Consider the following 24846-nt stretch of genomic DNA (forward strand, 5'->3'; position numbering starts at 1 on the left):
AGAGAGATTTTATACCTCAGATCAGAGACTTGTTCTTAATACTTTGACATCACCCCTTTTACTGTTATTGCAAAGGAGGAGTTGCAGTGGCTGGAAGGTTTCAGCTGTTTGTGCTGGCCAGATTCTGGTGTCTGTATGTGTATGTTTTATATGCTGTGTTTGGATACAGCCTCATCTAGTCAGACTCCTGTTTCTCTTTCTTCCAGGTTTTAGATTAGTTTAGCTGGTGTTTGTGCTTACACACTGTTGGTGTAAACTTTTCAAGTATTACTATGTGGCCTGTGGTGCTTGTCAAAAGTAAAAATTGATCTAGTTGACGTTTTTTTCTCTTATTAGGCCTTGATATTAATTTTCTTTCTCATGCTTATGAACGGGTGTAAATTTTAAGATAGCAAAGTCTTAAAACGTGTACTTGGTATTTTAGAAACTAGTAACTGTATATTGTTTGGATGATGGAGTCATCATTATCAAAGTTAAAGGAGGGTATATACTGCAAAAACTTTGCAGATGTATTTCAGCTTCCTCAGTGTTGCATTTGCCAACATGGTTCCAGGTTGTCATGCAGCACATTTGACTTGAATCACGACAGATGTCCAATCTGCCTTTATGATAAGTTCAGTTAGGAAGTTTTCATATTTTTTCCTCTCAATGTATACTTTTAGCACAGTGTTTTCGATTCATATAGGAGCAGAGCTTGGGGAGAACTTGGGAGAGTTTTGGTTTCTTAGTCTCAAAACTAAGCACAGTTCACATTTCATGGTTCAGAAAAGTCAGAAGTTTCTGACATGGATGTCTTTGAACTGTATGGCAAAAGATGGTTCATTATGAAAAGACTGACAAGACTTTTTTTCCCCTGATGTGCTTTGACCCACATCACAATTGCAAGTTTCTTTCCAGCTGAAAAAATTTGTTTTGGAAATTTGAGGCTTATTGACTGAAGTAATGAATTGGATGAACACCTTTTTTTTTATTGTCTATCTACTACAAGCACATTTTGATCTGCTTGAATGAATAGTTATTACACCTGGATTATGAAAATACTTCAACAGTTTTTTTGGAATATTTCTTTCTTCCAGAATTTAATTTAAATGCATTTACCCTGGAGTTGGCTATGATGAAATTATTGTCTGAATGTAACCACTCTGCATTTCAGAGCACACCCAACATTAATGGAAAAATCTCTCTAGCCTGAGAGAGCTTAAAGAAAGGTATTATGCTATGTGGTTGTCATTATGGTTGATTTCACTGGAATTCAATGATTGGTATGCAGAAACATTTGTTCAGCAGTTGGAGGTGCAATTTCTGTTATGTTTTATTGACCTAAAAAACCAGCTGACCTTGTTGAAGCAAACTGTCCTCATAACCCTGCCAACTTTCATCCCTAGAGTCCTGGATAAGTTGTAGCGTATGATTAGAGTTTATTGTGGGAATTCAGTGAAGTGTTAAGTTTTCTCAGCTTGAATCTTCATTAAGGTCAAAACATAATTTAAGAGACGGATCTATTAATTTCTGTAATTTCTGCTGATCAGTATGTTTGTAGCTGTTATTTTATTTGTCCATATTTATATGAGGTTATGATGATTAGAAAAATGCTGCATCTGTTTTACTGACATGGTGACAGACAAGAAAATCCAATACATTGGCATAATCCTGCCCTGTGCACCTGCCTATACAAAACAAGAACATTCTGAGCACAACAGGCACTACAATGACATCCCCTCACCCCCTGCCTTTAGGTTGCATCAGGTTATACACTCCCCAAGCCTGTCCACCTGCAGATAAAGAGGAGATGGATATTTTTTCCATGTGTAATATACTGACCAGTGCTAGAAAGTTTCCCACCAGCCTCTGATGTTGGCCTTCCTAATTGTTTCCGTGGGAGGCTGGGGCTCAGTGACATGTGTAAGGCAAGGTTTAAGGGAGTTTTAAATTTAACTTACGAGCCGTCCACAGTTTTGTCAAATGTCAGTTTGATGGTTCCAAGGGCAGAGTGATATGTTGTTCAAAGATAATTTCCCTGGAGAAATTGAGATAGTGTACTACTGAAAACTGAGAGAATCTGTGATATACATTACTCTTCTGAGAGACTGGTTATTCTGAGTGAGAAACATAGTTGTCACATTGGATAACAGGCAGATTGTTGACATGTCTTTCTGTTATAGTCTGTTTGCTATGTGTACAGAACCAGCATTTTAGCATTTAAACATTTTGAAAGAGATGACAATTTGAGTAGGGATTATTTAGATTTATCTGATCACATGAGTGGTTTTGAATTTTTGAATTCGTAATTAGATTTTTAAATTTAATTTTATTTAAGAAATAGTAAAGTAGAAATTTTATTTCCTCAAAATTCTATTTTCTTAAGAACAAAGTTTAAGTTAATAATGTATTATGAAATAAACAGGAATCATAGTGATTAAAAATAAAAAGATATAAACAGGATCCTGGGACAAGATGATGTGTCATTGTTCATTTTCATCCCATTCACTACTGAGTCTGCTCAGTTCTGTACTTTCCCTTTCAGTTTGCTTAAAGGCATGCAGAGGTTAAAATAATAGAAATGGTTTATTTAGATAAGGAAAGATATTTTGTAATTCTCAGTGATTTGATTTTTTTGGGATTTGATTTGGAGTGTAAATACTCTACTGAAACAAATGGATATACAGTATGAACTGGATGTGAAAAGAGCTCTACCTCTCTGAAGGAAAAATATCCACTTTGGATTGGGTTGGATGTGACACCACAGCTCTGGGGAAGAGAGAACACAAGGAACTGGTACTCTTTCCATTTCATGGTTAGTAGTTTCAAGACACAGTAATATTTCTTATGCTTCTCCAGACCTGCTGCCTCCACTAGTTTTCCCCGGGGGGAAGATCCACAGAGCATATTCCTTTACCTCTTGAACATGTGAATAAAGCAGCCCCAGAGTACTCTGGGGAGTTGGTGCCTGCCTGGGTGCAGTGCTGTCAGGATTCCCTGGGTACAGTGGAGGGGTGTGTGAGTGAAGAATCATTGTGAGATAGCACAGCTCGCCCTCAAAAAGCTGTGACTGAGAAGAGACAGGGGAACTAAATTTAGGAATTGGGCTGTTGGTGGGACCACTTCTCCCACTTTCCCATTGTTTGCTTTCACAATGCAGGAGCGACATGCCTGGGCAACATGATTGTGACTGGACTGAAGTGCTCTGATCTGAATTTATAATAAGGGGAAGTTAGTATGTCTAAACAAGAAATCATACAGAGTGTACCTGATTTATTTGGAGGTCTGAAGAAGTTACTGCAAAAGCATGGAAAGCTTGATTTATGTATTGAATGATAATGGCTGGATTGATCCCGAGAACTTCTAGGGTGAGCCAGGAGTTGCAGTCAAAAGATTTGATTCAGAAGGAAATTGCAATGAATCATGGAGTGCTACAGAGGAGGTGTGATCCTGATTGCTGTCAGGCTGAGCTGGACATGCTGCGGAGCAGTTGGATGCAGAGAAAAACTGGACAGAGTCAGGAGGTGGTGGGGCATTTTTTGCCTTTTTTTTTTTGTTTGTTTGTGTGGGGATGTTTTATTTGTTTTGTTGGCTTTTTAAAGAAAAAAAGCTTGCCTGGATTACAGCTGGAAAGGACTTGATGGACCAGCAGCGGGATTGCAACTCCTTAGTTGCAGATTTGAGGCAACAGACTATTTCCAGTTGCTGGTTACAGTTATTGCTAATGGTCTCAATTAATAAAATAGCTGAGCAAGCAATTGCCATATTAAATCAGATCAAATATCCTTCTCATCTAGTGCCCTGTCATCAGCAGTATTTTATTTTATTTTTTTTAAAAAGAACATCAGAAGGAAATACCCAACCATCCTGGGTGTACAGGAGAGATGTGTGACAGATGAGTCTTCTGGTATGAATTTCACACATGTTCATGTAAAGTGTCATCCAGTAAGAATGTGCTGAGGAAGACAGTAGTGCAATGCACTGTGTTGGAGTTTCAGTGGTTGCAGTGCAGATAAGTGTTGAAACAAAGTGACATGAACCATAGTTTGGAACAGGATTTTAGTACGTCTTTTTCATTCATGCATTATCCTCACGTGGATATTTCGAGCATCTCTCCAGGGCTTTGGAGGGAACTGTGTCAGACTAAACACTTCTTAAATAAAGATTTTGGACAATTTCCCAGATTGTGTGTTAGGTAAACCCTTCCTCCCACATTTTTGTCTTTGTGAGGTGAGAAATGTTTCAGTGACTTCTGTGACACTTGCTTTATTTCTGCCAGGCAGAGTTGTTGGACAATAATATTGTTTTGTGGTGCATTTGGGGGCAAAATTGTTGTCACACTGAAGCACTGTCATAATATCAGTCCTAGGAGATCTGAAAGTAGCCTTCAAACAGTTGAAATACTAAGAGTTAAAGGGTGGGGCTGGGGGAAGAAGAATTAAAAAAAAAAGGTTATTTGACTTTGTGGCTTTTTTTATTATTATTATTAACGCAGCAATAGGATCGATTTCTGGTTTTTTGAGACCTACAGATCTCTGTGGGCTGCAAGCCTGCTCCCTTGAGTAAAACTGAAATAGCTATGTAATCTATTAGTAACAGAGTTGGGAATATACTAAAATTCCTTTTTCTTTACTGGTAATTCACTGGCAATAAATAGCTGTGTTCTGGGTTGCTGTGACATGACATGTTTGCCAGTCTGTGGGTCTCACAGAAAAAAAAAATCAGTGTGTACAATGGTGAGATGGCTTTGCAGTTTTGCATTCAATAGATTTCATTTTTGCAAGGAAAAAGGCAAAATGCTTATAAAATGTTATTAGTTTATATTTTAATGAATTTTAATCTTTTTTATTTCTGGTGGTTATGATTATTACTCCCTACCTTTTTATATCAGGGCATAAAGCTAGATAAATGATTTGGCCTGGAATGTACAAGCAGTCTAGCTTCTGAACTTCATCCACATCATTAAAAAAAGCATCAGTCCCAATATAATTTTTTGCCATCAAGAAAGAAAGGATGAAAGTTATTTTGAAGCTGAACTCTGTTAGACATGCTGGATATGTCAAAGTAATTGATTTCTTAATGGTTGGGATAGTTGCTTTTATGTTATTTAGGGTATTCTTTAGTTTGTTATCGTTGTGATAATTGTATTAGAAAAAGAAAAAGTAAAAGAGAATAAGGAAACATTCCAAATCTTAAAAGATACTTTGGATACTAATAATTCTTTAGGTTATAGGATCTGGATTGGAAAAAACCCCAACATGAAAGTTTTAAGTGCAAATGACTGCACAGAAAGACACTGCTTAGTTTTTTATTAGCATATTATAAAACTTACGGGGACTAGAGTCTAACTTATTAAATCAATTGAGCAGTGAAACACGAGGGCTTTCTTTTAGAAAAATTGCTGTTGTTTGAGGTGTGTTATGTTTTCTTTGTCATATGAAAATTTCAACCTATCAGAAGTATAGCTTTTCTTATCATGATAATACCTATTTTCTCCAGACAAATCCATCTATGAGTTGTAGGTGATTAAACAGTGTCCTTGCATATTTGTGTCAGGAATGTCTCTGTCGATAACACTCTTAACATCTCTTGTGATGTTTATAGTTTGCTAGAGTCTGACCCCTCTTTGTTTTTCAGGTTTATAGATGGGTAATAGCAAATACATTTGTATTGCATGAAAATGCCAGAAACAATACTTAGCTTTTCTCATATCTTAATAAAATGCTAGCTTATGGATTTCAATGGAATTAGATCTGAATTTTGAAGAATTACCCTTACATGCTTTAGTTGTGACTCAATAAAGCACCTACATATACTGTCACTTTTAAGACAGTGAGAACTGAACTGCTGTGAATAGTTTTCCAGAGTCTTACTGATGTAGTTCAGAATGGACATTCACATGGTTGGGATTTGCAGGATCAGGTCTTCTGCATGACTAGCTGCTGAGATCCAGAGTGCCTAGTAAAATGTTAAGATTTGTTTCCTTACTCACATACGTGAATTCTTTGTAAAGGTGTGGACTATCTATAAAGGAGAAAGAGATGATATGTTAAAAAAAAGATATTTTTTTCAAGTAATGACAGTGTTAATATCCTACCCAGTGCATGCCTGGAAGAATAAGTGAAGATTTTTTTTTTATTTATGTGTACGAGATTAAATTTTAAAATGTATTTTTGAGACTTTCCTGTTTTATATAAATTACTTGTTTTGGATAAATTGTATATCATAAGATAGTTTGGTTTGATTAGTGTGGTTTGGGTTTGGTATCTTTTTGTTTGTTTGTTTCCCTGAAAACATTCTTTGCGCTCTGATTATTTTTTTTTTATAACTTGTTGAGGAGCACAGGTTCCTAGAATACTGGAGAAGTTTTTGATTGACTTTCAGACAGCTGGTCCCATTGCAATGGTGTTTAAAGTGATGAAAATTATTGCGGAGACATATTCATTTAGGAAACATTGCAGATTTTGCTCTTGGGTGTATTTTGCATGTCTGAATTTTTTGGATGCTTTGAGGGAAAAAAAAAATCTTTATGAAATAGAGTGAAGGCTATACTAAGCACGTAACACTTATTTTTGGCTGACATTACCAACTTTTTGGCCAAGGTCCCCAGGTGGCTAATTAAAGCTGGGAATTTAATGAAATAGTGTGATTTTCTATAGCTATCAGAGATGAAAGCACTGGAGTTTAGACAACACACACTACGGTAAAATGAAATCTGAAAGATACATATATGCAGAAACTTAGTGTTAATATTTCTCTTAAAAAGTTGGACTGAAGGAATTAAATGTCCTGTAGTTAGACCTATGAGATCTAGTTGTGTGCCACTCCAAGTGAACAAGAAAAAAACCACAAACATGGTTAAGTGAATCATTTCACTTATTTTCATACTAGCAAGAACTAAATGCTGCTACTGTTTTGCTATTTATCTTTCTGCTGATCAAGGGTCCGGGTCTCCAGGACAATGATCTGTTTCTTAAAAAGACATTTCAGTTAAAAATTTGAATAGAATGAATAACCAGTGCAATTGATGGAAGGGCATCTTGCTGCTTGCACAGTGAGATTTACTGGCTCGAGGTTCCTTGGGCCTTCTTCGTAAGAGAGAAAGCTCCAGGGCTGTTGAAGAATTTTTTGGTCTTTTCCCTTTCCCTGCCTTGCTCAGATCTATGATGTTCTATCTAAATATTTAACAGTCATAAATGATGGCTCTTCAGCAGTATGAGAAGTCAGAGCTGCTATGTTCCAGTGATTCCAGTGTTGGCATCCTAAGGCCACTTTCTGGAAAAATTGTTGGATGCTGAGGAAAACACAGGTAGGCCTTGCTGTGGTTTAGACACCTGATTATAAGTCTAATGCCCAGCTGAGGTGGAAATTAATGGCTGTGGACTTGAGAAAGATTATCAAAAATTATCGCAGATCAGAAAGATTCAGGAAGAGGAACAGGAAATTATGACTTTTTTGTGATTTTTTTTTACTGGGGTAGCATATCTAAGGTGAATGTATTTTCAGTTGAGAGAAATGGCTTGATCTAGGTTAAAAAAATTAATAAACTCAATTTTAGCAGTAGTAAGGCAGCTTCTAGAGGAGTGTGTTACTTTATACAATCTTTTTTCTCTTCTTTAGGAGTGTGAGAATGTCTTATGTACTAAAATAATAAAATTTTATTTAGACTTTTTTTCTTATACTTGATATTCATCTCTTTATTAACTTCCAATATTATTGTCATCATTATTGTGTGCTGGATACTTCTCTGATATTGAATTATCAAATGAGTTAGTAGATGCCCATAATATCCTTCAGTTTGCAATTCTGGAACAGAAGAGAACTTGTTTTCTTTTTTAGTTGGTGGTTTAGGGTTTTTTAAATTTTTTAAGTTTATTTTTGACTATTCAAACTGTGCTTATATTCTAGCTCTATTCTAGCTCTGTTTTGAAGACATCTTAGTTTCACTCTGAATTCTTTTTTAGTCCTAAACTGTTAGATGTTCTGTGACAATTGCTGACTGTATATGGCCATAGGAACACAAACAAATTTAAATTTGTTATCTGCAAAAGGGTCATTAACCCTGCTTTTTAATGTTTGGCCATAATTAAACATCTTGCAAAGAGTTAGTCATCTACACTGCTTTTTAGTTTGCTTTTTTACTTCTTAAATGTTACAAGCTGAAAACATAATTTCTTTAAGCCAAATGTAATGTTGGCACCACTCTGGACTTGGGTGCTTCAGAACTAGTTTGTAGCCTGGCTTTCCAGTTCCATGAAGTTTTTAAAATCACCAGTGCAGCATAGTATTGATAATAACTAGTTTGAGGTGACTGTAATGTCTAGCTCAGTGGTTAAAGAATTTAGCTCACTAAAAGATAATAGATGCCCAACTTCAAAATGAACTGTAGCAGTGTGGAAGGTCAGAGAGCTTTGGGTTTCATCTTTGTGCTTTGGGGCAATTACACTATCAGAGAATAATTCTGCATATGCTTTAGTACCAGAAGACTATTAACTTGTGATGGTAACATCAATTCTACTGACCAGACCCTTGCAGCATACATTTCAGATTTTCAAGATGTATGTCTTAAGCAGTAATCTTTTATTTATTTTATTCTGTCTAATGAATTTTGTGGTCTTAGAGTTTTAAATTTAAACAGTGCAGCAGAACACATGAAACTAATTCCACATGATAAAGAGTAATGTAGACTCAACTCTGCATATCAGCATAGCTAGTAGTAAAGTATGTGGATATTCTATATCCTATATGGTCATGGCATATGATATTTTGTGCTGATTGGGTACTGTTCCCAGATATTTTTCTATTTCTTATGCATATTTTTTACTTACCCTAATCTTCTATTTTATTCAAAAGCATTTTAGAAACAGAGCCACATGAAAACATACCAGAGCAAGCAAGTAGAAAATTCTACTGGATCAGGGATTGTATTTGATATTTGCTGTTAAAAAAAAAAAAAAAAAAGAGTTAGTAGGGAATATGTTCTTGCATTTATTTGCTGCATTGAACTCCCCCTGTACATTTAATGCATGCCTAAAAGAAAACTTCTCAGCTAGGCTTTTTAACTGTAGCATTTTCTTTTCATTTCCATAGGTATGTAGCCAGTTGTGGAATAAAGAGAGTCTACGATAGAGCTTTCTTTTATTTCCTTCTCTTCAAGATTTTGCATATCACAGGCACCAGATGTTTTCCTTTGCAGCTTTACCATGTTCTACTTTTCAGTGTGGCATTAGACAGAAGCTGAAATGGGAAGTTGTGTGAGGGAGGGGTGATGAAAGAAGCAGTTAGCATTGGCATAAAATTGAACTTCTTATAGAGATTAAATATAAATGAATTTATCATTTACTCAACATGAGATTGGAAACCAATTTATATTTTAACAGCACGAAGTCATATTGCACCACCAAAATTTCTGCCAAATACCACATTTATATATAAAGTTGTGAAAGTAATTTCTTCTAGTATTCATTTTGGTTTTATGCTGGTTAAGTCTGTGTTTACAATTATGAGACAGACTCAGGAGAGAGCTGTTTTTCACTTGGAATTGTACAGAGCATCTAATGTATATTTGAACTAGTTGTATGCACTTTTATTTTTTTAGGCAACTTGAAGTTACTTTTTTTTTAGTTATAATAGATGGGATTTTCTGTTATGTGCTGTACTTCTAAACTTGTGTATGAAGTGCCTTCTAAGAATTTTTAATACCATGGAACATTTATTGATTACAAATTAATTGTTAATTTTTCAGTATAAATAAGTGGTGAAAAAAATACTGGTAGGACAAAGAAATCAGTGATAGAAGGAAATACAAAATGACCTAGTTTCTTTAGGATAATAAAATCTGTGCAAGAAATATATTCTGTAACTTTTTTTCCACTGCTTCTGATGTGGAAGCAATGGAGAGATTTTCAGTGATCCTTTTGGACATTGAATAATATTCTCTTCATTTGCCAAAATAGGATTAGTGAGTAGATCTTATTAGGAATTTGCACGTGACTTAATTTTTTATAGATAAAAGGGAGCAAATTCCTCAAAGTCAAAGAAAATCAAGAAAATTATATGTAAGAATCTAAGCAGGTAGAAAACATTACTGCAAGGATATTTTTTCATTAACTGCCAGGCAAAATTTACTTACCTTCTTCCTTAAAAAGATGTATGCTCAGTATCAGAAATGCCTCTGGTAACTTATTAAATAAGATCCACAGCAAAAGATAATCAAATACCGAAACAATTTTTTGAAATTTAATACAATATTAAAAATAGAAAACTAATGGTGGCAAAGATTGTTTAATTTTCATTAGGAATGACTCATAAATCTGTTTGTTGATAATCTTTTGTAGAAAGAAGTCTCATTACTAAAAATGGTAGAAATGTTTTTGTCAAGTACAAAGCTATTTGTAAAGGCGTACTTCATTCTTCATGGCATATTTATGACCTGACCTTCTACCCCATCACACTTTAATCCTCCAAACCACTGTATTTGTAGTAGTCCAGGTTTTAAGAAATAGAATTTCACAACATACATTAGTCATCATCTTTACCTCCTGCTTCCTTTGAAATTAATGCTACTTAAAGGACCCCTTCAAATTGTTCCTGAATGCACTGAGTGTGTAAGGATTGTTGGATAATCTCCCCCTTACAACAAGTTTTCTGGATAATCTCCCTCTTACAACAAGTTTTCTGCATAGAGCTCAGACAATATATGAGTATTTGTGAGCAAATGATAAAAAGGGAAAAATCTTGTAAGCCCAAATAATTGCATTACCACTGCACAAACTTAAAGCTGTTTTGATTTGCCATCTTGAAAACGAAATGAAGTCTTATTGTTACATCTGATACTTGGAATACTTGTGTCTGTTGGACATGTTCTGTGTCATAGTCACAAAGTTAATTTCTATTGAAAAAGAAGTGATTGTCATTAACTCTAATGGGTGTATGTGTGCAATTCTTAGACATATGAAGGATCAAAACAAGAAGGTTGCCAATCTGAAGCACAATCAGCAACTGGAGAAAAAAAAGAATGCACAGCTGTTGGAAGAAGTTCGTAGGCGAGAGGACAATATGACTGACAACTCTCAACATTTACAAGTGAGTTTATTTTTCAATTGTGTTTTAAAAGCATCAAAGAAAGTACACTTCTGTTTCACTGTGTCTACCAGGATGCATAATAAATCTCTCCCACAAAGAGCTGATGGATCTCTCCTCTTCTACTAGAGGATGCCCTACTCATCTCAGTTGCATCCATAAAATATTTACTATTAGAGTGAGGGAAAAAGCAAGACAATGAACTGATCTGGTTAAGTGATACATCACATACTGGGGAACTTGTTTTCAAGGCCACAAGCTTGATGCTTGATTTAAAAATTATTCCCTGAGATCTGACTGTGAAAAACCACGAAGAGAAGTGCTGATTTCTGTCGACAACATCAGTGTCTCCATGCCCAGTGTTTGTAGGCAATTTACAGTGCAAAATACCAATTTTGCCTTGATCTGCTTAATATAATGTGATTCTAGAAAATTTCCAGTGGATGGAATTTGACCCTCTCATGCTTTATATGGTTGTATTTCTATTCCTAATGTGTTCCTATATGCAAAATGGAAAAATTAACGCCACATCTCTCTTCAGGCTTGTGTTGGTGGAACTTTGTCAGAATCAAGTTCAGGAAATGATACGTTTTTTATGCATCTGGGCAGTGTTACATCTACTTTATAACTTTGGTCATTACATCCTGATTGCATCACCATGCATTTGACTGCATGTGATGTAGCAGTAAAAGCTTGTGAAGTATTTGATCTGACAATATGATATAAGAGAATTAAATTTCAGTGTTGAGCAGCTACTTGTAATTACTGTAGTTCAGTAAAAGGAATATATTAAGCTTATTTTTTCAGTAATATTTTGGAAATCTCTGAGTGATGTGATTACTAGAGAATAGAAGCCGTTCCCAAGAACTTTGATTTAACTGCTGTACTTGGGGCTTTCTAATCATGTGGTGAGAATGCATCTACCAAATGGAAGAAACTTGGCTGAATGGCTTGAATTTGGAAAGAAAACTGCTTGTCTGGAGTATAGCTCTTATGTTCCGTTCACTTCCTATAAAACATTTACACACTAAGAACAGTTTATGAAAACCAGTTAACCAAGAACTGTTATTTCTTATTACTACACCTTAAAGTTTCAATATTTTAATACTATGTCCTTCAACACATTATTTTCAAGATATGAATCTGATAAGTAGGTGGTTGACTGGTTGAAAAGCCAAACAAATTGTAGAGCTCCTGTCAATTAGCCTTGGTATAGAAAGGAATTTTTAAAAATATGTTTTTAAGAAAATGCTTCCTCCGTTATGGAGTTGTGTAAAGAGTAACAGGAGTGATCTAAGGATTTAAATGAGGCAGGATTTTTGGGGAGACACATGATGTGAGATATATGATATACTTTGAAAACCAGATTTCTAGGAGTACTATGCATCTGCTGATTAAAAATAATAATAATTACTCTTTCAATTAATGTTTAATCTTAGTAAACTGTAGGGATCTGACCCCCTTTCCTTGTTGCTGTTTATAATACCTTACTGTTTTGTGGAAACACCCTATGTTTATAGGCATCTATAACACATAGTGCTTGTGTCTACAGTGTACTTGTTACATTTGTGAATGATGTATTGAGCTGTTACGGGAAAAGTATATCCTAAAATTCTCTGGCCTGATGTAATGACTGTATTTGTTGGCTGGCTGTGATAAGCTGGCTGTTGGCTGGCTGTGATAAGCTCAGCTGAGAATTGAAGAGCAGTCAGGCCGGTCAAATTACATTTACTCCAGCCAAGTCTCGATCCCTCTTGCAGAAGTACTGGAAAAGATGCAATAAGGAAGCGAGTGGGATTGTCCATGGACCATTCAGGGAGTTACTCTGGGCAAACTGAAGCGCCATCCATTTTGTGCAGCTCAGGTAGGGGCTGAAGCTCTGCCCATTCAGCTGCCCACTTGCTTTCTGATAGGTTTGAAGAAATTCTGAAGTCTGTAGTTTCTTTGAAGCTTCAATAGCATGTAACGGTTCCCGAGGTTTGTAGCACCAGGTATATTTGTGGAGTTTTTCACCATCTTTTCAGATAAAACCATTCAAAGCTGGTTCATGTCCCAGCCTCAGTGCTTGCAGGTCAGGTTTGAGTCTCTGATGGCCCCATCTCACAGCACTCCAGGCACTGCTGTGGTGGAGAATGCCCTGGGATGCCTGGGGAGGGAATTCACTTTGGTCTCCCTCAGCTATCACCTATAATTGTGAGTGATGCTTCAGGTGTGGTTTTGGGGGGTTATTTGGATCACTGTAAAATTGGAAACATCAGGGAGCCAGACTTCAGATTAATTCTTGGGAATGAAGAATAGTTGTGAGGTTTTCTGGCTTTTCCTAACACAAATCAAGGGCAGACCTGTGCAAGCCTTGCCAGACGTGATGGTCATATATTAGGTAAAGCATCACAGCGGGAGAGCTGGACCTTAAACACTTTATCATGACATTTTTTGAGAGTGGTGTATCTAACATGCCTTCGTTTTTCTTTTTTTTTTTTTTCTGTCTTAAAAATGATAAGCCTTTTTGAGAAACACTGAGCTAAGAAATACACAGGTATCATGTCATAAATTTGCGTGTGATTCCTCAAGTCTCTTTGTAGGATCTTGAAATGTTAAAGGTGTGAGACTTGTTTATTTCCTGAGGTGCATTTTTCTTGATTCTTGTGTGGAACGTCTTTCTTCCAGTAGCACTGTTACCTCAATAGAATTGGGAAAGGAAATATTTGCATAACATGGAGAACTTAAGTGCATTTCGTTTAGAATCTGATTTTCAGACCTGCTTTAATAACAACAACAAAATCCTTTTGTTTTTCTAGAGTAAACAAAAGAAGGTTCATGTAATAATATTGCTATATGTCTCATCACATAGCGTCAAAGGAAATGAAATGTACACTTCTGATTATAGTTTTCATAAATGTAATTTATCAATTCAATAAGTAATCTAAGTCCAGAAACACTGCTTTGTGGAAATTTTTTGCAAACTGTCCAATGCACAAAAAAAGTGCAGGGATGAGCCTGAAACGAAGTTAAAAAGTTTAATACCCTATTCTGCTCTAATCTATTCAACTTGTGGGTGTTTCCACCTTTTCTTCCAGTTTATCTTCTGGCAAAGTTTTTGACTCTTCTATTGCTTTAAATGTTTGGGTAATTTGTCACAATTCTGTTAAGTAGCTTGGGTTTTCTTTGGGTGGAAATCCACATGCAGAAAAGAGATATTTCACTAACAACATTGTTTTTGAGTGAGACAATGTGTAGTTCTCATTGATTTCAAACATCATCTACAGGCAGCTTGATCAATGCTCTGTGCCTGCAGTACTGTGAAACAGATTGTGTACACATGTACATTTTCCAGGTGTAAATATCTCACTTTTTAAACAGAGTCTAGCTTCTCAGTCGTGCTTTGTCACTGGATGTGCAAGAGTTCTAGTTTTCTAATAACTTTGTACTGGCTGGAAATTTAGGTAATGAATAAAACATGATCAGGAGAAAGTCCCATCAAAGGAGATAGAAAAGCTGGCTAGTTAATATTACTGCTTTCTGATTCTTGCCATGTGAATGTCTGTGATATCTTACTCACTGAAAATAGCTCCCAAGAGATTTCATAGCTAGTCAGTGTGAATCCTTAACCTTGGATTTGTTTCTTTGTGTGCTTCACCATATAATTTTCAACTCCATAATAGTTCTAGAAATACAAAACATACTGAAGACATTGCACATTACTATATGTTATTTCTGTGTCTTTTAAAATAAGATAGCATGGCCTAAACAATGGGCATACCCAACATTACTATGAATTTACTATGATTTTTCTTTTAATGCAGTGTATTTCCTACTGCATCGTTCCAAACACTTTGAAACTATAATATCAATAAAAAGAAAAAGCTAGGGAATGAGATGGAGTCTTGCAAATAAAAATGAGCAGAGCAGTTTAATCAGTTCAGAGACACAGGAAGCAGCCATGAGTGCTCTGCAGACAGGCATTAGTGCATGGAGCTGACACAAGGCAGGAGAGAATTCATTACATAAACACTTTGTACGTAAAACTTTGTATTATTAGTGCTGGAATACATATGCAGTGTCAAAACACAACCTTTTAAGAGGTTGAAAATCATGAGCTATTGTATTAAAAGGGAATTCTGGCTTAAGAATCCAGAAGGCTTTAATAATTCTCAGTGTTTAGGGGATTCTGTAGGTTTTGGTCTTTGAAAGGCTGGTAATTTTGGGGGGGTAGATAGTGCTAAGATAGGGATTTTGCCTATTTACACCCTTCCTGCCTCATTTCCACAATGGGCATGTATGAATTGCAAGTGGTGGTCTGGCTTTGATGTGCAGAATTGCTCCCTACCTCTTCCGGTTGTGGGCAGGGGATAAGGGGAACCAGGTGACTGTCCTTGATTTTCTGTTCTTAATATCACGAGCAATCAGAACACACAGATGAGATATGATGTAGATGGATTTTTGAAATATGTTCAGGGACAAGAGAAGGGATAAAACGTGGCCTGCGATGCTTGTGAAGATCTTCCCTCTTGCTAAGATTTCTGCTATCAGATTTGAATATCTTGAAACAAAAGCTGCTTTGTTTGCAAGTCTGCATAAGAGTCAGCTGCAACAAGTCTTTTGGTCTTTGTGTAAGATGATAAAGAATCATAAGATTTTGGAACCAGTTCAGTGACAAATTCAGAGGATGGGGGTAAACTACAGCTAGAATGAAGTTCTCCCTTTAAGGTTCCCATGAACACCTGTTTGTGGAAAATGCAGAGTAGAGACTAATTTGTATCATGGTTTTAGTGACTTAAAAACTTATTTTACCATAAATTTTCTACAATTAAAGCAATAATTCACGCCAGTTTTTTCTAACATGGCTACATAATTCTCTTCAATTTATTGCTTGAAAACTAACCTATGGTATTTTATGCTTCTGGTTTCAAACTGTCGGTTCCTTGGGGACTGTAAAATTTTGTATCTGAGTGGTTAAGCTTAAATTTGGTCAGTTTGTGAGAAAATTAGTATTCATGTACATATCAGATAGTTTCACCCTGATAAAGCAGGAGTTATGTACTAGCAGATGGGGAGAACCCAGCACAGTAGATTGCACAATTATGTGTGTTAGTGATATGTTCATGGGTACTTCCTTTGGCATTTCTCTGCCTCTCTAATTATAGGTGGATTTTGCCAAGATAGTGTGTAGCTAATAGCTACAACATCAAGAATATCCAGCCTTTAGCAAAATATATAGCATATTATAATCTTCACATAATTGAGACCTTTTTTTCTCTTGTGCATATCTAGGAAAAAGGCAGGAATTGCATTTTCTTAGTGTGGTCATTTTTATGTAGCTGAACATAAACTTTAATAGACATTTTGAAAAAGTAGAACTTAATGAAACTGTCTTTTCTGTACTCATTGATAACCAATCTATCAAAAAAATCTTTGAGCAGAGACTTGGGCAGCAGGTAATAGGAAAAAAAAAAGTAAACCTTTGATGCTGTAGTGGAATATATTAAAAAATTATTACCAGATTAGAAGTGCATACTTAAAAAATTCAAAATAATCAATTCAAACACATGTAAGACTATTGAAGACACAACTAGTGTACTTATCTTCAGATTTTCAGCATAATATAAATATAAATTCAGATTGTAAACATGGATGGACAGTTAGGAATTTTCCTTCCTTGGCCTGTGGAAGTTCCATAAGCTGTGGATAAATTCCACATGTGTTGCTGAAACGTGTGTTGAACTTCAGCCAGTAGTTTAAGATTATGTTGAAGAAAATATTTCTAAAAGGTTTCAGATGAAGAAAAGTATTTGAGAATCTGCAGAGGGCAGGAGGGTTGATTGGTAGGTCTGAGGATCAATACCAGAAGTGTTTTTTTAATTTGGGGATTTACTTTGACATTTGTTTTCATTGTGCAGTGTAATCCCCAGAAGCCAAAACTACTCTTGTTATAAAATGTCCCTGTAGACAATCTGTGAAAATGCCACTTGAAGATCAGTTTCTACAAGACTCACAGTCTCTTAAATTTTTCTTTTCTTTGTCATAATTGGTGGGTTGACAGGATTGTTGCAGTGTTCTGTGCTCTAATATGAAAAAAAGATTCTAGTGGGTGAAACATTATCAACACAACTGTTATATGTAGTTGTCATGTCCTTTCTTTTGGCTAGAGTATTACATTATATGAATAAGTATAAAATAACATAATTTTTATTCCTACACTATCCCAGTTATTAGTTTTGGATTTTTAGGCAAGTACACAGTATAATAGAATGTTATGTATAATTGTTAATACTACTTTTGCACTATTACAAGGACTTTTAGGGCATCCCATATTAGAAAGTCTGAATACTGACTTTCTCATCTTTTTCCATTTCTAACGGTTAAGTCAGAAAATTGATGTTTTTCAGTGTTGTCTAGGTAATGCTAATTCACTGGCTTCAGTTACCAAGAATAAAATCTACACTTCTTGACTTGCAGTTTTTTAGAAATCTATGAACTGCGACTATTGAAAAGTTTTTTGTGCTCCAAATAAATCAGCTATTACTACTATGTGCTTTAATAAGTTTTTTTTTTTAGTTGAAAAGGGCATATATGGCAAGGCACTGGAAGAAAAAGATCTTATGAGAAAAAACAAAACTGCAACAATAGGAAACAGGAAAAATTTAATGTGATACACCTTTTTTTTCTCCCCCTCAATATTTATGTAATAACTCACACATGTGGGACTCCTGTCGTCTCCAGGGGGCAATCACATTCAACATGCATCAAAAGAAATAGTTCACTTAAACCAACTCTCCCTACCCAGCAATAATTACCACAGGTTTACACTGAGATATAGTTGCAAAAGGTTAGTCAGTAGGGCATCTGCAAATCAAGTTATATGTCAACTCTACATCAATAACCTCATTATAATAGATGTTAGTATTTCAGCACATGACTGTCCAATATAGCATTCCACATATAGTTCATTTTTAACTTTTACATTGACTTATTGCTCATCTAATATTTTACTAACTTATGTATTTAAACACTCTATATTACATAAATTATAATCAATGACAAAAGCAATGATTTAGATTGAAATTCTGCAAAGTGAAATTGCAATAAAATGTCTGACCCTATTTGTGTAGCTGTCTTCAATGTAAGATGAATATAGGACGTTTAACCCTGTAATATAAAAGTATAATGGAAATTCATATTAGCAGTAGATTTTCCAAGTTAGGTGCTGCTTAATAATGTTACCTATACTTTTTTGGTTTTTGCAAATGAAGGCTGTTTTCCTATATGCAAAGTAGAAAAAAAGTAAATATGTTCTAAAAATACAAATGTTCTAAATATGTTCTAAAAATAATCTAAAGATTACCTAAATTCTGCACAAACTCTCTCCATATACATCCTTATATTTGTAGTTTATTCATGAACTATAACATTATTTTGCTGACAGCTTGGTAGGCTGGATGAAAATATAAAAAAGTTTTCAAACCCTTCTCGTGATCTGCATGAAGCTCTGATTTTTAGTTTCATAATTTGGTCTTGTATTTACATGGTTTGTAACCAGTGCTGCTGCTGTTTGTCACTCTCCATAGATCATTCTGAATAGCTTGCATGTCTGTTACTAATACATCTGGTCAGCAACAAAAGTTCTGCTTGAGTAAGTCTAAGTAGAATTATTTTGGTTGGTTGCTAATAAGCTGGATTTATACCATTTATACTTATCTTTCATTCTGAGTGTTGTGTAATAGCCTTATACACTGTTACTTACAGATTACCCTGTGTACAGACTGGAAAGAGCAGGGAGGTGAAGCACCTTCATATATAATCTTGTCTAGAACACTCCCTCCTTGGAAATGATTCTTATTTATTGTAAATGCACCTCTGCTTTGAGGAGCTTTCATGCAAGAGTTTTCATTAGAAAATTTGGGATCCAAATTTCTTTGCAAGTTTAAAAAAAAAGATAAAAAAATGAGTGTTCAGTTAAGACACTCCACATTTGACAAAGCATGCTTTATTAGTAGATCTCAGGGTATCTTAAAGAATAGAAGTGTAACAAATATATGGAAAGAAACTGAGGCACAAGAAATAAAGGTTGTGTACAAGGTGTTCCAGGTGGTTGATGACACCATTAAGGAGCACATCTAATATAGCAGTCTATCCTATATACCCTTTATTGCCTGAACTCTTAACTCAGAAGATTTTTGAGTGGTTTATTACTCATGATACTGAAAATGTTGCTAATGAATTGTTACTGATTGAGGTACTTAGTGCAGGTGAATTTGATATGGTTTTTGGTCCAGTGAGCAATCAAAAGATTGTGTTTAGCCTGTGAAAGACAAGGAAAATTACATACCTTATTAATTATTTTGCAGTGACTAGGCAGTTTGACTACTCTTTCTCACCTACTTAGTGGATGGTGAATAATAGCTGCATATGAAGAAATAGAAGAGAGTACTCCTATTTGCAGTTCAGGTTTCTTTTACAAAGATGCAGCTGTTTTTTTAAGCAGGATTGTCAAGATAATCAGATAATTCAACAACAAACGACACTGGAGTGCAGTACATTAAATTTTATAGAAGGCTCTTCTTTCAAGTTACAGCAAGGGTGTACATAAAAAGCATTTCTTTGATCCTTTAATTATGTTTGTATTTTTCCATTCCTGCTTTTCCTTGGGAAAGTCTGTTTGGCTTTCCACATCTGACAAATGTAGGGAAATCCTTCCCTACAAATACTTTGGAGAAAGCTTGACAGGTTAGGGATGTTGTTGAAGTCCCAATGTTTTCAGTAAATAAATGTATTAATTATTAGTTATTAACTATGACACTTGTAGGGGAAAATGAATTTATTTTAAAATATTAGTTTGATGTAGGTGAACTATAAAAACGTGAACTTTGAATCTGAAACCCAAAACTATGCCCAGAATGTAGATTTTTTCGTATTGCCTTGAGTTATTCTTTGTATTTCTGTGGATATTTTAGCAACATGAATTAGAAATGCATTTGTTCTTTAGTGGAGTGAATTTTTATTAAGCAATATTATTTGGCATCAACTAGTCACATTTCTTTTCACAGTTGCATATTGGCATAATGAAAGCAGCATTTTACACCTACTCTTTAGCTGTCACATACCTTTGTCATATTGAGAAGTACCATAATTTAGCCATCTAGACGTTATGACAAAGATAAAAGCCAGGTGTTTGTGATCCCCTCCTCCTCTTTGTTTTTTTAAACTTCAAAGGGACATTATAACAATGTGAGCAGTGTGTCACATGAGTGCTATAGTCTCTTCATTTTGAAGAAAGAATTTCGTGTTTTCCTGCATATGAGGTGAATTCCTGGCTCTAGTAAAGTTAATGGGATTTTTGCCACTGCCTTGTCAGACAAAGATTTTTCACATGAAGAGAAAATAATTAAAAAACCCCTGTTCAGACAAAAAATAAACTTAAAAGGTCATTGAGAAAGCAGGTCTCAAGTACAAATGGAAACAGTCCATTGTCATTCATCATTTACATCTGATCTGTTGATGTGAATTGTAATTTGTGAGAAAGTCCTTCTGCAGTCAGCTGTAAGGTTTGTCAAAATTGGCTTTTCTGTCTGGGTGTTCTTTTATAAGAACATTTGACTGCCAAGTCCTAGCAAATATAATTATTTCTCTTAATACAGACATTAGAAAAGACTGCTCAAAGGCTGCTGTCTGGTTCTCGTGCTTTCAGCATAGGCCTTGATACGTGATGGCTTTGTTAACCTTTTTCTTATGAAACTGATAAACACTAAAATGATTAGTGGTATAAGCAGGATAACTGGTAACTTGAACTCCTCCTTTGTCTCTTTTTTCTAACTGTGAAATAAGTGTATCATAGAAACACCAGAAAGCTATCATATAAGACATCACCTAATAGCTTCCTACATAGAAACCTTGGCTGTGAATACATCCATTCTGGTGGATATGAATTATTGGCCATGCTTAGCTACCTGACATAAGCTAACTTGTGTATTGTTGGTTCTCTAAGATGCTCTGTTACAATTTTCAGCTGCAAATTTCATTCTTTCCTTACCTAATTGAAATGTGTCTGAAGTACCTGATAAATTAAAACACGAGCTATGTAGTAGACAGTCAGGTGAAATAACATATCTCACATCCTGAAGATGTTTCTTAAAAGCTAAAAGGGAAAGTTTTGTGTAATTGTTCTCCTGGATGATTCCACAAATTGTGATTTCTCTGTTCTTTGTACCTTGAAAAGCCAGGACATAATAACATACATTTGAAGACACTTGAAGAACATTTATTTCTAGAGCTTCCCAGTGCAGAATTATCCTGCAATGGCACTGGTCATAGTAAGAGCAGGAGAGACCAAATGCATTTTGGTACTCGTGCTGATCATGATAATGAGGAGGCTGCAACTGAATTCAGAGGGGATCTGGGAGGCAGGACTGGGAATGGGAGTAGACTTGGGCTGAACTGGGACCCAGGGCCTGAGGCAGGAGTGGGAAAGGTGGGGGCTGGCACAGGGACTGGCTGGGAGCTGGGTCAGGATCATGGCAGGGACGCAGCTCAGGGGCTGCAGCTTGGGCTGGGGAGTTGATGTCTGAAGCTGCTGCTGAGAATCCCCCTGGCACACATGGACAGAGGAATCCCTGAGGAGCCTGGGCTGGGCAGGAGGACGGCTGCTGAGGGATCAGAGCCCTGTGGAGGGGGGACACAGGCAGCCCGTGGCTCACTGCCAGGTCACAGGGAAGGGCAGCTGCCCCTCAGGGACCCAGCACGAGGCCACCCAGGCATGTGATCAAAACGTGGTGGAAGGGCTGGGTGCTGACAGCAGGTCTGTCCACAGTCCCAGCCAGGACTAGTGATGGACTTGGGACCAAGGGCCATCGGGAAACTGAGTCAGGAGGAACAGGAGATGGGGCCAGAGCCTGCCATGTACCCACCAGGTCCATTCAAGAGATGAAATACTGACAATGGAGGGCTGAACTCCACCTGGGGAACAGTGATATAGGTGGTAAACCTACACCTGTATCAGGTACACTGTGTCCTTCACCTTACTCTTGGTTTGACCTAGTTATTTCATACAGAAACCTAAAAAAAACCCCCAAATAAAGAGTAGGAATCCATCAGTCTGTAAGGGGGAACTGGAGCCTCTGTACACCCTTTGCTCTGTCTCCATTCTTACTATTTTAGCCAAGCAGTGACTGCCAGAAATATCCTGTACTGCTGATGTGCATCTCAGCTGAGAACATCACTCAAATACAAAGCAAAAGCCTCAAGATCAAAAAGGGAACATTTTACATATAAACAATGATTTAATTTAAAATAGTTGAATAGTAATAATTCAATTTAACCATTTTAAATATTTGAAGTGTTACTATGTGGTATATTTATTTTCCTTATCTTTTACAATGAAGAGCTATCGGGTTAGTATTGCTAAATGAAATTTCTGAGAAAGGAATAAGAAATTTAAGTGGGTAGTCTTGAAATTTGTTAGGTGCACATGTGTTAAATTATCCTCCATGGGTTTTACCACATGTGCAGTGACTGTTCATTTGTTCTCTAACCCAGATATAGATAAAGCAAATATAAACCTGTCTCTTCCAGCAATGTTCTGAAGGTTCTGGTGTCTCTGATAGGGTCTGTGTTTTATTTTGTTGTGCTTTTTCTTAATTTTTTTTTCTTTTTTCCCGTCATATTTATTGTTCCCAAGACTAGTTCTTAAGTATAAAACAGCTGGCCAGATGTTTCAAGTAGTGATTGAAAGTCAGTAAATTGGGCAAAATGTAACGATAGTATTTGTGCCTTAAAAGAAAGTGTAATCAGTAATAAATTCAGTGAGCTAGTAAATTTTTTTCAGAATGTTAGTATTTACATGAAAATTTGAGATATTTAGTGCAGAATATGTATTCCCAAGCAAAAACAAACATTTCCACTACCTTTTTGATGTAATTGAACAAAATTTAGTTCATAATATGAATATGTGAACTTATACACACTAGTATGAATCCAGAACACCATGAATTTATTTCAGTTTAAGAATTATGTAGACTGCTTCCATAAGTGTAGAAGGGGGGGTATGTGTTTTCTGTGAAGTGTCTCTACTTCATAGAATTAATATTTGAAATATGAACAAATGGAAGTTTGCTTAAGAGAACATGAATTTTCTGAGGCTTTTAGTCGTAGTCATACTCAGCATCCATATTGCTGTTACATGTCAAAAAGTGTTTAAAAAAGACAGTCAAAGAAGTAAAACCTTTTACAGGCATCATGAAGGCTATTTAAACACAATTATATTGGCTCAGAGGAAATGGATACCACCTATCAAAAACTACTTTAAAATGACCAAACAGAAACCAGCGCAGTTAAACAGCAGGATAAAGGAAGCTATCAAAAAAAAAAAAGCAAAAACAAAAAACACCCAAAAAACTTTTCCAAAACTGAAATTTGTCGAGTTGAAAAAACCAGGATCATAAACCCCAGCAAGTAAAAAAAGCAGGTAGGCCCTCAAGTGCATGAAGCACAATAAGGAGTAAGTCATGAAATGCACTCACAGTAGTAATTTCCCAATGTGTCAGAAGATGGAAGCCTGCCAGAGAATCTACAGAGCCAAAGATAATCAAGGCATATAAAGAGAGCTTTCAAAAAATAGGGTCATGAGGTCAAAAAAATGAAAGAAATTTCTTTTTCCTGTATTCACAGTAGAGGAACTTGGGTAGGTTCTGCTTATAGAAATACTTTTTATGGACAAAGTATTGGAAGATGCATCTCAGAGTGAGGTGACAGTAGAAGGGATTACCCAACAGTTAACTAAAATTAAAAATGCCATCACCAGAGGATCAGCAGATCAAAGCATAATTCAGGTTGAAAGATACCATCGAGTTCAACTTCTTCCTAAAAGTAGGGTGAACTTGCAGTCAGGCCAAATTCCTCTCAGTGCCAAGCAGTTTTCATTCTAAACTTCTTGGAAGTTAAAGGTGAAATATATGAATTTCTAACTTGCTTAAGGACTGAAGGGTGACTAATGTGACATCTGTTTCTAAAAAGGGTTCCATGTAACTTTTGGAAAACTACCTCCACATATGACATCTATATTGGATAAATCAACAGAAATTGTTTTTATAAAAAGTAGAATTAGAGGGCACATGGCCAACTAATTTCCCAACATAGTATGTTGGGAAAGAGACAAAGTGCTTTTCCTAAAAATTAAGTAATTCCTCACAAGTTCACAAGTCCTTATATTTTTCAGAAGTCCCTTAATCTGTTCACTGTGTTTTTAAAATTCCTTAAAAAGAGTAAATATTTTAAAGAAATTCAGCAGCATCTACTTGAAGACCAAGGGTTGTTTCTTTGATTATGCCTCCCTGCAAACTCATAGGACACTGGATAGTATATAAAACCAAGTCCATAAGAGTAATTTAAAACAAAAGATGACAAACTGTCATAGAATAAGAAAGTCATTAAGATATGAAGCTATGTAGTCATGTTACTAAATGCAGTACTGATGGCTAAAAGCTTAAATGTTGCAGGGAAGTGTGTAGTGAAAAAGGTTATGCAGACCAGAAATGAAAAGTTTGGCAAACTCAGGCTGATTTATGATGGTAGGAGGAACTCTGCGGGTTTGCATGGTTTTGACCCTAAACCTGCAAAAATATGTTGGATTTGGCAATGTTTCACTTGGAGTTTTTGGCTTCCTTCAGGCCCAGAAGTCAAAGCAACATTTGGGACATGAACCAAAGCCAAGGAAAAGGTTTGGATGAACCATACATACCATAACAGCCAAGTTTCACACAACTCTAATTTTCATAATGGTTTTCCCCTTTCTTT

General features: G+C 35.9%; 1 protein-coding gene across 9 annotated transcripts in view; it reads left to right on the forward strand.

Moving 5' to 3' along the window:
• Positions 1–24846, forward strand: part of ERC2 (ELKS/RAB6-interacting/CAST family member 2) — a 430377-nt gene that overhangs the window by 180023 nt on the left and 225508 nt on the right. For all 9 annotated transcript variants that reach the window (XR_004359172.1, XR_004359173.1, XR_004359174.1 and 6 more), the window contains one exon: positions 10929–11064. Coding sequence is in view for 1 of the 9 variants with exons in the window: in XM_032699590.1 (XP_032555481.1) it covers positions 10929–11064 (136 nt within the window). In the remaining 8 variants the exon portion in view is untranslated. The remainder of the gene's footprint in view (positions 1–10928; positions 11065–24846) is intronic.

This window comes from Chiroxiphia lanceolata, chromosome 11, assembly GCF_009829145.1.
Source record: "Chiroxiphia lanceolata isolate bChiLan1 chromosome 11, bChiLan1.pri, whole genome shotgun sequence".
Classification (NCBI taxonomy): Eukaryota; Metazoa; Chordata; class Aves; order Passeriformes; family Pipridae; genus Chiroxiphia; species Chiroxiphia lanceolata.